The sequence below is a fragment of the Urocitellus parryii genome, chromosome 1 (genome assembly GCF_045843805.1).
Source record: "Urocitellus parryii isolate mUroPar1 chromosome 1, mUroPar1.hap1, whole genome shotgun sequence".
NCBI lineage: Eukaryota > Metazoa > Chordata > Mammalia > Rodentia > Sciuridae > Urocitellus > Urocitellus parryii.
Genome location: NC_135531.1, coordinates 13,139,277 through 13,155,707, shown reverse-complemented (window position 1 = coordinate 13,155,707; position 16,431 = coordinate 13,139,277). Strand labels below are relative to the sequence as shown.

The following is a 16,431-nucleotide window of genomic DNA, read 5'->3' as shown; positions in this document are numbered from 1 at the left end:
GCTGAGGCTTGAACTTATGATCCTCCTGCCTCACTCAGCCTTCTCAACCACTGGGATTATAGGCATATACCACTAACCCTGGCTAAAAATATATTTTTTAAATGCCTTCTTTTTATTAACTTACATATTCTCATTATGTTAAGCACAGGAAAATACAAAAAGAAAGTAATGATTACCCATATTCATTCCACACAGCTATCATAACTACTTCAAGGTGTTGAGCATATTTTCAGTTTTCTTCCATATTTTTTCCTTTATGTACATATGTACATTGTTGAATGTAGAATCTATAAATTTTGTAATGATATTTGGCTAAAAGCAATCAAATATGATTTTAAAAACAGAAGACAAAGCTATATCTTCCAAAAGATAACATCCTCTGAATCTAATTTAAATAACTTTGGGATCTCTTCTTGGCTTTGGGGTAATTTTGAAAACTTTTCACTCATTGCTATTATTTGTATTTTAGAGTTATCTTTACAAACAACTACACAGTTTAAAGGGAAGGAGGTCAAAAATCCCTTTAAATTCTGTTATCTGATTTTGACTTTGATGCCCCATTTACTTTCACAAATCTCCAAAGTACTCTTTGATTTAGTTAAAGATGACACAAACACTCATTTAAAAGTATACTTTTAAAATACTCAAACAAGGATGACATTTTTATTGTTCTGATACTGGCAATGGAACCCAGGGCCTTCTGCAAGCTAGGCAAGCACTCTACTACTGAGCTACATCTGTAGCTCTGGATAACAGCCTTTGATTCACTAGAAATTTCTCAGTTCTGCCTTAAGATAAAAAGTGTGCTTTTATACTAGCAGCAGTAGGGAAGTGACAGACCCTGTCCAGAGACCAGTGAAAGCAAACTGGCCTTGATGAGGATCGATCTAGGACCTCATCAATCCTACACTCCAGACAAAGGTCAGATAATTAGATCGGTTTAGGTGAAATGAGCCTATGAAAACCTAGAGTAAAAGAATGGTTCAATCAGGAGGCTCTATTTGCTTTGCAAAAAGAATTCTTTCCCAGAGAATTCCTTTAAATAACCCTTTGTATACTTAAAGTCATAGTCAAATACATTGACACACACCTTTCAGGAACTTGCTCCTATTAAGAGTACCCTACACAAGAACTTCCTGTTTTGCTGGAAAATCCTTTAAATGTTGTTGTTTGACACATTTAACACAATAAATAATTACTAGAGCTTCATTTTAATTATAGGTGATATAATTTGAGGTTATATGGTTTTCTTGTTCAGATTGTGTGGAATTTAAAGAGTATTTTTAAAGGGCATAAAATATGGCAATATTTAATATTTTCAACACAGTTGTGAAATATCTGCATCCAAACACTGAGGTCTCAAGCTCACTATTCACATAAACTTTAGAAAGCTAAATGTGAGGTAATAGGCTCATTCCCCGCGTATAAAATATTTTATTATTTTCAATAATAAGCTACTTTAACTCATTATGCTTATAAACTTAAAAATGATGTGTCAGGGGGTACAAAATAGTGCAGGACAGCCTACGAAACTTGCCCAGCCCTATATGAAAACGCAAGGCCCCTTGTGCTCAAATTAAAGAGCTTCAAGAGCACAAGAGCAGAGTGCTGCACCAATGACAAGTCCCGCTAAGTGCCAGGCCCTTGGTGTCTGTCTGCACAGGTCACGTGCCCATGAAGCCAGTGCAGCAAAGAGGCCCTTTTCATTCCCAGGTTGCACCTTCCCGTTGTAGTTGGCTGGGGCGTGGGATGGATGCTGTCTTTGGCATACTGTTGAGTTTTAAGTAAGCCTCTCAGCACGGCAGCTAATTATCTGAAAATCACTGTGGACACAGAATTATAAAACAGAATTTTCTTTCCCTTTAAAGAAAGCCTTTACTAGGTGGCTCGCTCGCTCTTTTAAACAATAGTTGCACAATGTTAGCAAACTGCTAAGACAAGTCAGAGCTCCTCCGTAGGCACCCGGCCCTTGGGAGCCTACGGGTCCTCGTTGCCCTCTGTATTTCCCCAAAGGGAAGCGGATCACGGTCGCCCCTGGAAATCCTGAAAGAGGGGTTCTCTTCTCGGCGACCTTGGTCTCTCTGGCCCGCGGCACCTCCATTTCTCCCGGTCCCTCAGCTCCACTGCCGGCGGGGAGCGGCTCCCCGCACCTACCCGCCCACATCCAGGCCAGCTGCCCTGGGATGGGGCTCGCGTGGCGCCTGCCAGCGGGGCCAGGGGCCTCCCCAGTCCCGCGGCCCATGGACTCTGCGCCCAGATCCCAACTCGCGCGTCCGCGCTCTGGTTGCCTGCCCGGGCTCCCAGGTCTTGCCGACGTTTTGGCCCTCCCGGGATGACGCGGGGACACGAGGGCCCGGCTGCCCAGCCAAGGCGGCCCGGGGCCTTGAGACGGCCCAGAGCCCCTGCCCTTCCCCGCCGCCCTTGGCGCGTGCCGCGTCCCTCGGGCCTCCGCGCCGCGCCCCAGCCCCGCTCCCCGGCCGGCTGCAACGCCGCCCCTGGGTCGGCAGAGGCACCGCGGCGAGTCCCACCCCGCGCGCCCGGGACGCGGCTGCGGGGGCCTCTGCGAGCGCAGCGCCCCCGGCGGCCGAGCCGAGCGCAGGAGGCGGAGGGGGAGGAGGCCCCGGCGCGCCCGGCCCGGCCCGGCCCCCTCCCTAGTGCCCCCCAGCCCCGCCCGGGTCGCCGGCGGTGTCCGCGCCTCCGCGCCCGCCCATGATTTCCTCCGCGCGGCGGCGGCGGCGGCAGCGGCGGCGCCTCGTGCGCGCGGTTATTTATTTATTTCCGGGCCCCAGAGCGCTTATAATGGAGCCGCTGTCAGCAGAACCTTCTGCTGCTGCCGCCGCCGCCGTCCCTCCTCTTTTTTTTCCCGGCAGATCTTTGTTGTGTGGGAGGGCAGCAGGGATGGACTTGAGCTTGCGGATCTCCTGCTAGAGCAGCCGCGCTTGGAGAGGGCGCCGCAGCCGCGAGGAGGAGCCGCCGCCGCCGCCCCGAGGCCCCGCCGAACGCGGCCTCCGTCCGCCCGCGTCCCCGCTCGCCCCTCACCTCCCTGCAGAGTCCCCTCGCGGCGGCAGATGTGTGTGGGGTCAGCCCACGGTGGGGACTATGGTGAAATTCCCGGCGCTCACGCACTACTGGCCCCTGATCCGGTTCCTGGTGCCCCTGGGCATCACCAACATAGCCATCGACTTCGGGGAGCAGGTAAGCCCCGGACGCGCCCCTTGCCCGCCCGGGCAGCGCCGCCCCGCGCCCCGCACCCTGTGCCGGGCACCGTGCGCCTGCTCGCTCTGCCTGGGCCTTAGATGCCAGGCGCCAGGGGATGGACCAGAGGGGAATCACCTGCTCCGAGACCCTTTATCCTGGAACATTTGGTTGGGTTTGCAGCTTGACAAGGATGACTTTTCCAGCACCCTATTCCCTCGATTCTTCCCAGTTATTCAGGGGACTTTTCCAGCTCTCTCTGGAAAAATGGTAAAAGACCAAAGACCGAGGGTATGAACTTCACCTATAGAAGGGTTTTTTAGTGCACAGGAGGAGTATTATGTAATTTGCGATTATGTAAACCTCGGGTTCATAACTCAAATGTACTTTCTAGTAGCTTAGGTACTGGGGTTTTACTTATCCACGGTTGGTGGGGACGAGGATGGTGGGGAGATTTTGTCTTATAACGCGTGCAAGTTGATTTTCCAGGTACTTCTGATTTTTTAAATTTTTGTTTTATAGCCTAGATAAGGAGTAGGGGTGTCCCAAACGAGTCTTGTTATGTCGATCACTGACTATCTTCTCTGTACTTTGGGGGTTTTAACACACGCCCCCACGCGTTGGACCACTAAAAAGGAGGAACACATTTTTGTTTGTTGTTGCCTCTCCTCCTTGTTTCTTATGCTTTCTCCAAGTGGCGTCATTGCATATCTAGCGCTGCAGGCTTTCTCAAGCGGCAGGGTACAGTACCCTGCGCTTTGCCTGGGGGACCGTTTTTGGTTTTTTTTTTGTTTTTGTTTTTTTGTTTTTTAAACAGGGCCTCTGGCGGGATGCAGTTATATTCTAAGGCCCAGGAAGAGAATTTGGAGATGGGACCTGCATATTTTCAGAAGCCTAACATACAGCTACTTTTTGCTAATTGGTTCTTTTCTCCTCTTTATTGTGCTTCAAAGAAGTTAAGACTAAAATGCTTTTTTATTTGGTATAGTTTTTTTTTTTTTAATTGTAGTTTTAGAGAGATGGACACATGTAGGTTTCCAGCCACCCAGTGGACAGGTGTATTATGCTTTGCTGTAGTGAATGATGATTAATAAGTAATATACGAACCCTGAGTTTGTGAGGTGACTGGGGAGTGCGAAGATCAATGCAACGACTGTTTTGCATGCTTTGGAGTGATTAAGAAATGCAAAATTAAAAAGCAAAGCATGCCTCTTTCATGCCTGTGACTTGTCAAGGAACAAAAGGACAGCAAATAATTTTGATGTTTCTTGGACTTGGACGAGTTTTGTTTTGTTTTTTAAACGATTATAACCCCAGTCTGTGATTCCTTCAAAAATGTGGACAGAACTTTTAGAACGGAAATTCTGCTATGTGCAAGATTCCACTGAAAGTTGAATAAACTCCACATATGTGGCCACATAAAGGAATTACACACCCATAGTCTCAGAGCTCTTAGAGTGTGTGGAGGGGGGGGGCTACCAAGAGGCCTTGTAGCATTCTATGCAGTGCCTCCTGATGTTCTCCACCAACATCATTTATTTGTATGATAATGCAAATCAGATGATGCATATACATTATCATAATGAATGTAGATTCTCTATCATAGCTCAATCAAAAAGGAAATCCATATTATGGAATATTTATTCTCGAAATACATATTGTCTTTTTTTTTGTGTGTGTGGTTTTGATAGAGAGGTTGAGGGTGGACTTGAATTCTAAAGCAAAGAAAAATGTTATATGGAATAGAATGACCTGCTTAAAAAAATATATATATATATATTATGTTGTTGATGGACCTGTATTTCTTTCATTCATTCATTCATTCATTCATTCATTCATTTGTTTATATGTAGTGCTGAGGATCACTGAGCTACAACCCCAGCCCAGACCTGCTTTTTAATACTAAACATAAGTACCATAAGAAAGAATGAGAATATATCTATTATTGCAGAAACTAAAAGTAAAATGATGTTTGCAGCATCTTCTGGTTATGTAAAACAGTTTATGATAACTACATCTAGAATTATCCTTTGGTCTCCACTTTTGTAGATTGCAAATCTAAAGCATTATTCACTTACATTCATTGAGCACCTAGTATGTGCTTATAATATTTCAGCACATGTTATGTCTGAAGGAAGAATGAGAAGCTTAAACATGGCAAGTCATTTCTTTTGCCCAAGATCACATAGGCTATAAATGGCAGAGCTGAAGTTTCAGTCCACGCCCACCTGGCCCTTATCCATCCACTGTCGGCTTCCTCTAGTTGGGTTTACACAATTAAATTTGCCCAGGATTCCTAGAAACTTAGAAATAAGTTCTAGTTTTTCAGATTCTCAGCCTAGGTCTAAATTTAATCTTGTCATATTTTGAACTTTGAAGACTCAACAGATGTAGGACAATCAGAAAGAAGGCTCCTAAGAACAGAAAATTATAACCAAGAAGTTCATTATTCAAATAATTAAATCAAACCATACCTTATTTTAATAAGGTTGTCATAGTCATTGGTCAAGGGGAAAAAATGAACAAGTGCTAGATAACCTCAAGATAAAATTGTTTGAAGTTGATATTTTTCATTAGATCGATACAGTTTGTTAAGGAAAGAGGAAGGATTTTAAACTAAGCATATTTTAAATATTTTAAACTATGCATTTCTCATTAAAGACCCACAAAGTCTGTTTGATTTTACAATGTTAAAAGGACTATTGTTTGTTTAAAATTAAACTTTAAACAAAATCCTTGATTTCCTTTAATGCCAAGACCACCAGATTATGTAGAATAAATTAGAACTTTTTTGAAAGGTACTTAATAGCACTTAAAATGTTAAGGACTCCTTGGCTGTGAAGACTTTGAAAAAGAAAAGAAAGTTGCAATTGCTCTCAATTAAGGGGAAAAGTACCCTTCAGAGTGTGGTGTAATCCACTCTCCAGCCTCCTTGGTAACATCAGGTATTCAGATGACTCCTAATGAGTCACAGAATTTGATAGGGTCCAATATAATCCTTCTGAGACCCAGGGTGTTTGTGAATGAAGAGTTTTTCATATGGATTGTTGCAGTTACTGGAGATGCATAACAAGAGTGTTAAAGTGGTTCCTCAGCCCACCATTTTTAAATTCAGGAAATCTAGTGTTAGTCTTCCAAGTGTAAGAGGGTCTCAAATTATGAATGTCATAAAAAAATGGGAAAGAGAGAAAGAAGGAGGAGGGAGAAGAAAGAGGAGGAGGCGGGTAGAGAAGTCCAAGAAAAAGAGATTAAAGCACGTTCTTAATATTTACTGAGTAAAGAAACCACACACACCCAGAAACAAACAACCCCCCAGAAACAAATGAAGTATGGAATTAAGAGGGTGAGTGTGATATGTAGCTCCAGCTCTTACTGGGAAGGGCTCTTCATCCAGGGTCACCAACCCACGGAAGGGACCCTGCCTGGCAGACCTTGTCTTCAGTAATTAATAGTAATCAAAGCATCCTTTTTTGGCCCACTTTCCAAGGTGCTTAAAAACAGAAATGTAAATCTCAAGCTCTTTCTCAATAACCTTGGGGAGACCTCTTCCTTCTGTTTTCTTCTTCCACCCAGCCCACTCTGTAATAATGAAGTAAATTTCAAAATAATTGTTTTGTTTTTCTCATTATAAAAGGAATACATGCCTGTCGTTTAATGTTGGTAAAATTCTAAAAAGGGGTGGGGGAATACCTCTAATTACTCTCTGAAGAAAAAACTCCTTTAACAATTTGGGTCTCTTCCACCCACCTGTTTTTTTTAAAACAAAATTGAGGAAGCATGTGTGTTTGTATGTGGTATCAAAAAACAAGCAGTTTTCTCAAGTCATTTGAAAATATTTAAGTATGATTTTAAGAGGCAGCAGAATCTTTGACTACCTGAGCATGCTGCAATCCCTCTTGCTGGGTGTTGCCCTATTGTTTCTTGTTTGTTCTTTGGTAATGTCAAGTTTCAGAGGACATCCAGGTGCCTATCTGGTGCTGGGCTTTCTCTGCCTGCCTTGGGCTTTTTTGCCTGGGGTGCTTTGGTCCCAATTTCATCTTCTTATTCATACATAGAAAATGAGGTCACACCTTCCTATTTAATCAAGGACACTGTGACCTCCTCAGTGCATTTGACCTTCACTACCCACCCATCCCGCCCTGTGTTTCCCTAATCTCTTTGGATGTTCATCTCCTTTTAAAAGTGCTTTTTAGATGACTTTGGTAAGTAGGATGTTTCCAGAGACACAAAGGTATAATCCTGTGGTTGGTAGGTTTACTCATTGTTGATCAGTTGAGGTGGTTTGATGACTAGCCTAAATACTGCTTTGTCAGAATGCTTCCTTCCAGGAATGTCCATCACACCTGCAGACAAGGTCTACATGTCTTTCTAACAACAGGTCAAATTCTTAAAAGGCAGGTTTTGAAGCGTGTGGTACAATGTTGTTCCCGTGCTGCGGCACTTGTTAGATGTGACAAGCCTAGCTTTACATTAGTAGTCACTCATTTGGTTTCCATTTCTTTTCGCTTTAGTGGTGTGCATGACCTCCACACACACTCCCCTCCCCCCCTGCCAGGGGTTGGTCCCAGAGCCTCAGGCCCACTAGGTAAGCACTCTACCACTAGCTGCATCCCCAGCCCAGCTGTTTTGGGTTTGAAATGGGTATCCAGGTTGGCCTCAAACTCCTTTTACTTTTGAGACAGTTTTGCTCAGTTGCATAGGGCCTTGTAAGTTGCTGAAGTGCTGGGCCTCCTGGGGAGTGGGGACTACAGGCATGTGCCACTGCACCCCACTTTCCTCGTTTGATTTGGAATGATAAGCCAGGTCATGTTGGAGTGGGAGGAAGGGAGACCCTGGAGTGTCCTGTGTGAGTTGGGATAAATAAAAATCACTAAAACTCCTGGCATAACATACTAGAGTAACTTGGGTTGGATACTTTTTAAAAAAAGATAAATCAGGTATTTTTGAGCACCTGTGACTCTATAGTTGCAGTGGAGAAAACCCTATTTTCGGCAGCCTTATCTGGATATGAGCTAGCCACATGAGTGAATTTTCTTGATTACTGAAGTTGACTCTTTTTAGTGCAAACGATTGACTTTTCTTCTTTGTTTTGAATATGAGAACTAGTGATGTTGAGCATCTAACCTATATTGCATATTTCTCTAACTTAGTAAATTAGTGTAAAACAATGTATGTTTTGGGAGGCCTGTGAATGCCCCGGTGGTCAGGGATATCCCCTGACATTTGACATGCAAAATAGCAGAGTTTGACACCAGCTTGTGGGAACTGACTTTGGTCAGTCTTGAGCTCTGTGTGGCCATTACTTCGGTGGGCATTGTGAGACCACTGAGTATGTGGTGGGGATTTTTTAAAGAATATTTTGAGGTCCTGTATCTGCTTTTGTCATTTTTCTACTAACCAGTTGCTGACTATCAGTTTTCTCTTCTTGCTGCATGTTGTGCCCACCTAACCATTTCAATAACAACAACAAAAGTAGAACAAAAATAGCCAATCTGCATTAAGTTCTTGCTTTTAAATTTTCTGCTTCAGATGCAGAAGAGGCTCTAGGCCAGAAAACTAAAATTCTCTTAGATTCCAGGAAAAATTAAGAGTAAAGAACTTTGGAGACCTCCTTTGGGAAAATCTTGTACTACTTTGTGACACTTGTTTTCCTTCACTATTTTTTAGGGAGGGCGTGTACCAGAGATTGAACCCAGGGTTGCTGTACCACTGAGCCACATCCCCTAGTCCTTTTACTTTTCCGACAAGGTTTTGCTCAGTTGCAGAGGGCCTTGCTAAGTTGCTGAAACTGGCCTTGAACGAGATCCTCCTGCCCCAGCCTCCCAAGTTTCTGGGTTTAAAAGGATTACAGGTGTGTGTGTAGCCACTCCTAGGTCTTCCTTCTCTAATTTTACTTCTGTTCATGAAAAATTCTGAAGTTAATGTCACTGAATGATCTTTTGAACAAGAGAAGGGAGCATTGCCATATTTGACAGCCCCTACCCTCAGATTGCTTAGATCCAGATTAAAACAAAAACCATACTTATGAAACCTTTGCTTTGCAGTCAGAGAGCCAGAGCAAGGGGGAAAAAATGTTTTAAAGCCACAAGGGATATAGCCAAAGCATCAAGTGAACCCTTGTTACACACTGTCCAGTTAGACATCTTGCTTTGGCTCTCTGGCTATCCCCTTGTGGCTTTGAAACTTTTTTTTTTTTTTTTTTTCTGTTTTCCCCAACCTCTTCTCCCTGACCTTTTCGTCCCTGATCTTTTCCCTAACCTTCTCCTCCTTGATCTTTTCCTGATCTTCTCTTTCCTGATCTCTCCTCCCTAATTTCATTTTCTCTGAATCACCTCTTTAAAAAACCCCCTGTTCTTGCAGATGGGCAGAATCACGGCCATTGGGACAGGAGTTCCCAGTGTTTCTCCTTAGCTAGCAAAGCAATAAATCATCTTTTTCCTTTTTCTCAAAACCATGTCCGCATTATTAGATTGGCATCCTGGACAAGGATGAGCTTTTGGCAACAAGAGCAGCATGTGCGGCAGTGGGGGGGCTGAGCCCCTGCAGCTGAGTGTGGGCTGGTGTCCAGGCTGCAGCCCGCCTCTTCCCTCTGCTCATCAAAATGGTACCACTGATCTGCTGAGATAAAGAGAGTGACAAGACACGTCCACCGGCAGCTTCCTATGAAGCCATACAAACACAGGCTCTGTTTTTGTTTGCTTGCTTTTGCTATTTCCATGGCTTTGGACTCATTCAGGTTCCAGGCCAACAAGCAAATACCACTTCTGACACTATGAGAACAGATGAGCTTAAAGTGACCAAGACAGCATCGGAGACTTTTATCTCAGGCCACTGGAAGGCGTCTGCACCACAACTTTATAGGATTGCTTCTTTATGCCCAACATGTTTCTAAGCCCATCCTGAGAAGGCAGATGACTTGGTTCTTTGTTTTTGAGCAAACGAGGGTGTTTATTCCCGTAGATAAAAACAGCTTATACATCTGGTTCAGGAAATGTCATGGGGTCCTTAGAGACAAAGAACCAGCTCTTAGGGAGTACCTTTGGCTCTAAATTAGCTTGCACGTTCTCAATCTTATTGGATCGAGCCCAGGAACACTCCACCACTGAGCTTCATTCTCAGCCCTTTTAATTTTTTTATTTTGAGACAGGATCCTGCTAAATTGCCCAGGCTGGCCTTGAACTTTCGACCCTCCTACCTTGGCCTCCAGAGTAACTGAGATAACAGGTGTGCACCACCCCACCCAGCCTATTTTTAGATTTTTAAGGGTGTTTTCGTGGGACTAGTCTGGCGGGGCTTTGGTGATTATGACATCCTTGGCACTGAGAAGACTGCTTTTCTGCACAGAGGTCACTTTTTTTGTAAGAATCTGCAGTCTTTGGGGCTGGGGTTGTAGCTCAGTGGTAAGAGCACTTGCCTGGCATGTGTGAGGCACTGGGTTCAATTCTCAGCACCTCACATAAATAAGTAAAATAAAGGTTCATCAACAACTTGTTCATCAACAAGAATCTGCAATCTTCTTCCCAATGTGGATGACATCGGTCCCCAGCTCAGGGCAAGGTGGTGTGGAGCTCGTGCCTGAGTACCTCCTTGCCTAGCCCTTTGTCACCTCCTGGCCCCTCCCACCTGCACAGAGACGAGCAGCAGTGAGGACCTTTGGCTGAGGCTGGGGGTGGGGGGAGTTAAGGAGTGGGAATGCTGGACAGGAAGTGGCAGGTGGCTGGAAAAATGAGGCCAAGACACCTCAAGACATCTAACTGGAATTAAATGACTGGAAAACAGAAGCTGTTGCTAGGTTAATGAGACTTTTTCAAGGGAGCAAGATGAGACTAGGAGGAGGAGGGCAGAAGTGAGCTTTGTGGTTACAGTTTCCGAGAATGTTTCCTAAGGTCGCGTATTTTGTGAGTGACCCAAAGAAGAGTACCTTTGTCTGGAAGCTCGGTGCTGTAGTTCTGTGCGGGCATTTATGCTGCGGGTTGGTCACTCCAGTTTGTTTTCTTCAACTAAAATGGTAGTGAATCCACGTCGGCAAGCTTCTCAAAGTCCCTGCTCTGTTTTATAATATATAACATTAAGTCAAGGGAAGTATTTGAGTCCCTGTCATGTTCTAATTTGCCACTTGGCCTAGGTGTGGCTGTTTTGTTTCTAAGACTGTGTTTAAGATGATAAGGAGTTTGTGCCCTTTAATAAACAATCCGCAAGACGTTGGCCACTGGGTCATGCATTTTAATTTGGAGAATCTGAAATAGCAGATCACACACATACACACACACACACACACACACACACCAATAACAGCAACAACAAAACTCTAAATCTCTTAGTTTGGCAGAAAATTCCCCATAGCTAGGATGTGAGGCCTCCCACAATGTGTGGCCTAAACTTGACATTTTGTAAAGACAAACTGTGCCAAGGAGAGTAACAAATAACGATGCTTAATAGGAAAGAGGTACATTCACCTCTTCATGGTTCTAGCCAAGTCCAGTATCACGGTAACCCAGAAGATAGCTGGCCAACCTGACAAGGGAGCCTGGGTATCGCCCTCTTCAACTTCATACCACACATGCAGATGCCACAGGCTCCCTCACGCCTTCCAGAGACCTTGTTGTTTCTTTGGGGTGGGGCAGTTTGGGATGCAACATTGCATCACCTGGGAAGACACCTGTCCTGGAGCCGGACCTGCAACAGGGCGCACCTCATTTCTACTCCCACACAGAGGCATTTGCCACCCAGGGCTCACACCTATGGGAATGTTTGCCCAGGGTGGGCAGGGGCCTCGGCATTGTGGGTAGTTAGCCCACGACATGTTTACCAGACCTTCCCAGGAAACCAGAGCTTCAGCGGTGAATGGAAGGGGGCCTGGGCCTACTTCCAGGGCCACTAGAGAACCTACCACGTGCCGGACACCACTGGTGGCAGTGAGCATCGGTAGCTGGACTGCAGGATCCTTTGTTTTCCTGAAATTCTTATTTACTCTGATATGAAGGCCTGGGGGGTGGGCACTGTTTTTCTTTCTTTTTTAAAACAAGTTGTGAAGTATAAATTACATACAGTGATAGGTGTTGCTCTTAAGTGTATAAGTCCGTGAGTTTTGACAAGTGGCAAATGCACAGCCATGCACAGCCACACCCCATCAGGACACAGAACATTTCCATTAGCCCAGAAGGGTTTCTGGTTTCCGATGACTGTCGTTTATTTATTTATTTTTCTTCTTCTTCTTTTGCAGTACCGGGGATTGAACCCATGGGTACTTTACCACCAAGGTATATGCACAGCCCTTTTGATTTTTTATTTTGAGACAGGGTCTTGTTAAGTTGCCCAGGCTGGCCTCAAACTTGTCAGCCTCCTGCCTCAGCCTCCTAGGTGGCTTGAATTACAGGCGCTTGCCACCTCACCCCACCCCTTTAAGGTCTTTTTGACCATCTCCCTTCTATTCTGATTTCTGTGTCAGCCTTTGTCATTGCTTGTACAAAATGGCACATAGACATTAAATCCTTGGATACCTGAGGTCGGGGCCGCTCCTTGTTATTATGGTGTGTAGCAGTTTTTCCTCCCTATTCCAAAATATAGCTTTTAGTATCTATTTATATAGTGAATATAGCATTTAGGCAGAGAGTTTGTCTTTCTGTGTGAAATAACTTTTTCTCTTAATTTGCACCATTTGACATTTTTAATTCTCCTGGTGATAAACATCTTCGATTTTAGGAACTACTGGCCATTTTCATGTTCAGACATGGTTAAAAATTATTTTTTTTTTTAAAAAAAGCTAGCCTAAAACAAATCATGGCATATACATAAAATGGACTATTTATTATTCAGGCTTAAAAAGGAATGAAATTGTGATGTGTGTTACAACATTGGAGAACCTTGACGACATATGCTAAGTGAACTAAGCCAGATGCAATATACAATTGTTGTATGATTCTCCTTGTGTGAGATATCTAGAATGATTACATTCAGAGAGGTGGAAGACAGAATAGTGCTTACAGAGGCCAGAGAAAGGGGAATAGGGAATTTTTTAAATTTGAGAAGATAAAAGTTCTGGAGATGGGATGGTGGTGATTGTTGTACAAAAACGTGAATGTATTCAATGCTGCTGACCTATACACTTGACAATTATTAAAATGATAAAATTTTATGTGTATTTTTTCAAAAATAGAAAAAAAAATCTTAAAGTAAACAACCATAAGGTACTGGGATAACCTGCAGTGTTTCCCTTCATCTTCCTTTTGAAGAGGATGTCCAATTTAAAAAAAAAAAGTATTAATTTTATTCTAGTTAATGAATAATTAGAATATTTTTATTACAGGAAGAAGGAAAATATAGGTTATCAAGAAGAAAATAAGAATCTTTGGCAAGCCCACTGCCTGGAGACCTGTATTTGATGCATAGTTTTCTCATCTCTTTTCTTTGCATATAGATACATTAGAACAGAATTGTCACATTTTTCTACTTTATATCATAGGCAATTTCCCTTGATTGAAATATTCATTTGAAATGTGATGGTGGGAGAGGGTGGCATTCTGTCACCTGGCATCATTCATTTAACCAGCCCTCTGGGGTTAGGTGTTCAGGTGGTGGTTTCTGTTTTGTTCCTTTTGTACAAGGTGTTAAGAGACTTCTTTGCACATGTCTGTTTCTTTGGATTAATACCCAGAAGTTCTGGTCACCTGCGTGTACCTTTTCAAGAGCCTGTTGCTCTGGTATCCCTTGGAGACATTGAAGTTGGATGTGTCCCTGTCCCTGGCACACAGTGAATGTTCCCTCCCTGGATCTATTTGATGGCACATGACTTCTACATGGAGAATCTGCATTTTAGTTCCCAAGCCATATCAGGTTGAACTCCTTCATATAAATCCTTTTATTAAAAGCATTTTTAAATGCTGACCAATTGGTTATTTCATACCATAATACCTTAGAACTCTTCCTGCACATTCCTTCTTTTCAGTAGGCATATTTGGTAATGAACATGTACTGCTTGACGAGGGCACAAATGCAGGATGGCAGGGATCGTGTGAGTTTTACTTGCCTGTACCTGGGAAGACGTCAGATCTGCAGGTTTCAAGGCAGAGAAGCGGGCCTTCTTCCCATGAGTTCCTGCTTGCTTCCTTGTGAACACGTAGGTGGGAAAGAAAGCAAAACGTACAATGCTTCAATGAGCCGGGCCCTGCCCTGGATATGGGGCATCCTCTGTGGACGGTCACCTTTCCTTCCTTAGAGAGGAATGGATAGATAGCTGTGGCATGTGGAGCCAGCCTGGCCTGATAGACGGCTTACGTTCAGCGTCTCCCAGGAGAATGTTGGTGTTGACAGTTTTCTAGAGAAATGGAGTTAGTGGTATTTAGAGGAAATGGAAGAAGATAGATTTCTTTCTCTCTTTTCTTTGATGCTGACCCTGTCTTCCATTTTTCTGATCTTGCCCCTTAAAGTCCACCTTGGAAGAAAGGGCAATGAGAAGAGGGAGAGGGGAAAGTGTTCCTGCTAATGAAGAAGTGACCTGTGTTCCTGTGACTTTTTCTCTGCTCCCAGTAGCAGTGGGCAAGCCAATCAGAGCACAGGGTATAGAAAGAACCCAGATTCCTGGATGCCACCTCTGTTCCTGCACCCACCGACTCTGTGACCTTGAGCAAAGAACTTGACCTCTGTGGGCTTCTCCTTTGCCAACTTTCAAATAGTGGGGATGAAAGGTCGAACCACTTTTTAGAGTGTAGACCCAATGGATGCAGAAGTGCTTTGCGAAGTATAAAGTGCTGTGCGAATGAAGGCAGTGTTGCTAAGCCGCTAAGCATGGCCTGCTGCTGTCACACCTGTTTACCTGGTTATTTTTACACACTCTGCACTAGCCCTTTTTTTTTTTTTTAAATTCATTCAGTGATTCACATTAAGGGGATTTGTTAACCTAGAGCCAGCCGGGTTAGGGACATGCAGAACCATGCAAATGACAGATGCTTAGAACACTTGAATTTTGTAGCCTATATGTCAGTCTGTCACTCCCCCCACCCCCCCCAAATTTGGGGAAAAGACACTTAAGGCTAGATTTTTTCAAAAGAGTTCTTCCTTAATTGAGTTACTAGGATTTAAGTAGCTTGCTTTCTGAAATGTTAAATTTTCTTTTTATTATAGTCTTCTTGTGATACAAAAATGGCAGTGGGGTTGCTCACATATTCCATGGACCCCCCTGCTCTTTTCGAGATGCACAAATAAGACCAAACCTTTCTCAATTTTATCAACAGTTAGAACAGTAACACACCAAGGTGTTTTGAAACAACATATCATGCCTGCTTAGTGAACTGAAAGTTGGAACTCAATCTCCCAGGCACTTGATGCACATTTTGGGGTTTTTCTACTGTTAAAGAATGGGAAATGAGCACAGAAGGCAAGAGTGCATTCAAGAACTTATTCATTCAACAGAAGTTTCTTAGACAACTATACAATGTCCCAGGCACAGTACTAATCACTAAAGATAGTTTGGAAGCTGGATGTGGAGGTGTATGTCTGTAGTCCCGGCTGCTCATGATAAGGCCGATCACTGGAGCCCAGGAATCTGAGGCCAGTTTGGACAACATATTGAAACACTATCTCAAAAATTAAAAAAAAATAAAAATTTGGGAAAAGGTTAGGAGCAGCCATTGCCATAGATCAAGTCTATCTTGTAGAGCATATAAGCAGCAAGTACAATAGGGGCTAAGAGGGACAGGACAGCGGGTTGCTCTGGAATATTGTTGGAGGTGTCCTTACCTGTCCTAAGGGTTAGGGACATGTTGTGTTCAAGCTGAGGCCTGAAGGGAATAGTGTGGCCCCGTTCTGGAAAGCAGAAGCATCCCAGCTGAGGAATGAATGATGCTTTGTGTGCTTGGAGCAGGACCAGGAGGAGGAGAGGCACAGGAAGTGAGGAGGGCTGGGGAAGAGGACACTGCATGGGGAAGGGCCAGTCAGGGCAGAGTGAGGGCTTGATCCTGAGCCCTGTGGAATGCTAAAATGTTTTCAGTGGGGTGTGGTGCCTCAGATTTGCATGTCGCAGGTAACTTTGGTTTCAGTGTGGTTAATGAGTTAGAGGGAGGTGAGACTGGGCAAGGAGACCAATTAGGAGGTATGTGGTAACCACCAGGGAAAGGCAGTGGCCTGGAAAGCCAATCTGGAATCCCATGGATCCGTGGGAGAGGAAGGGGTACACGATGGCGACACCAAATGTTTTAAATGCTGGGTGAGAGTGAAGAGTCCTCTTTCAGCCATTGTTAA

The 16,431-nt window shown here is 44.1% G+C and overlaps 1 protein-coding gene across 1 annotated transcript in view; it reads left to right on the top strand.

The window, feature by feature from the left end:
• Positions 1 to 2,674: 2,674 nt before the first annotated feature.
• Ankh (ANKH inorganic pyrophosphate transport regulator) overlaps positions 2,675 to 16,431 on the top strand; it is a 134,111-nt gene continuing 120,354 nt past the window's right edge. The window contains exon 1 of the mRNA XM_026392381.2: positions 2,675 to 3,195. Within this exon, the coding sequence (XP_026248166.1) occupies positions 3,100 to 3,195 (96 nt within the window). The 5' untranslated portion in view covers positions 2,675 to 3,099. The remainder of the gene's footprint in view (positions 3,196 to 16,431) is intronic.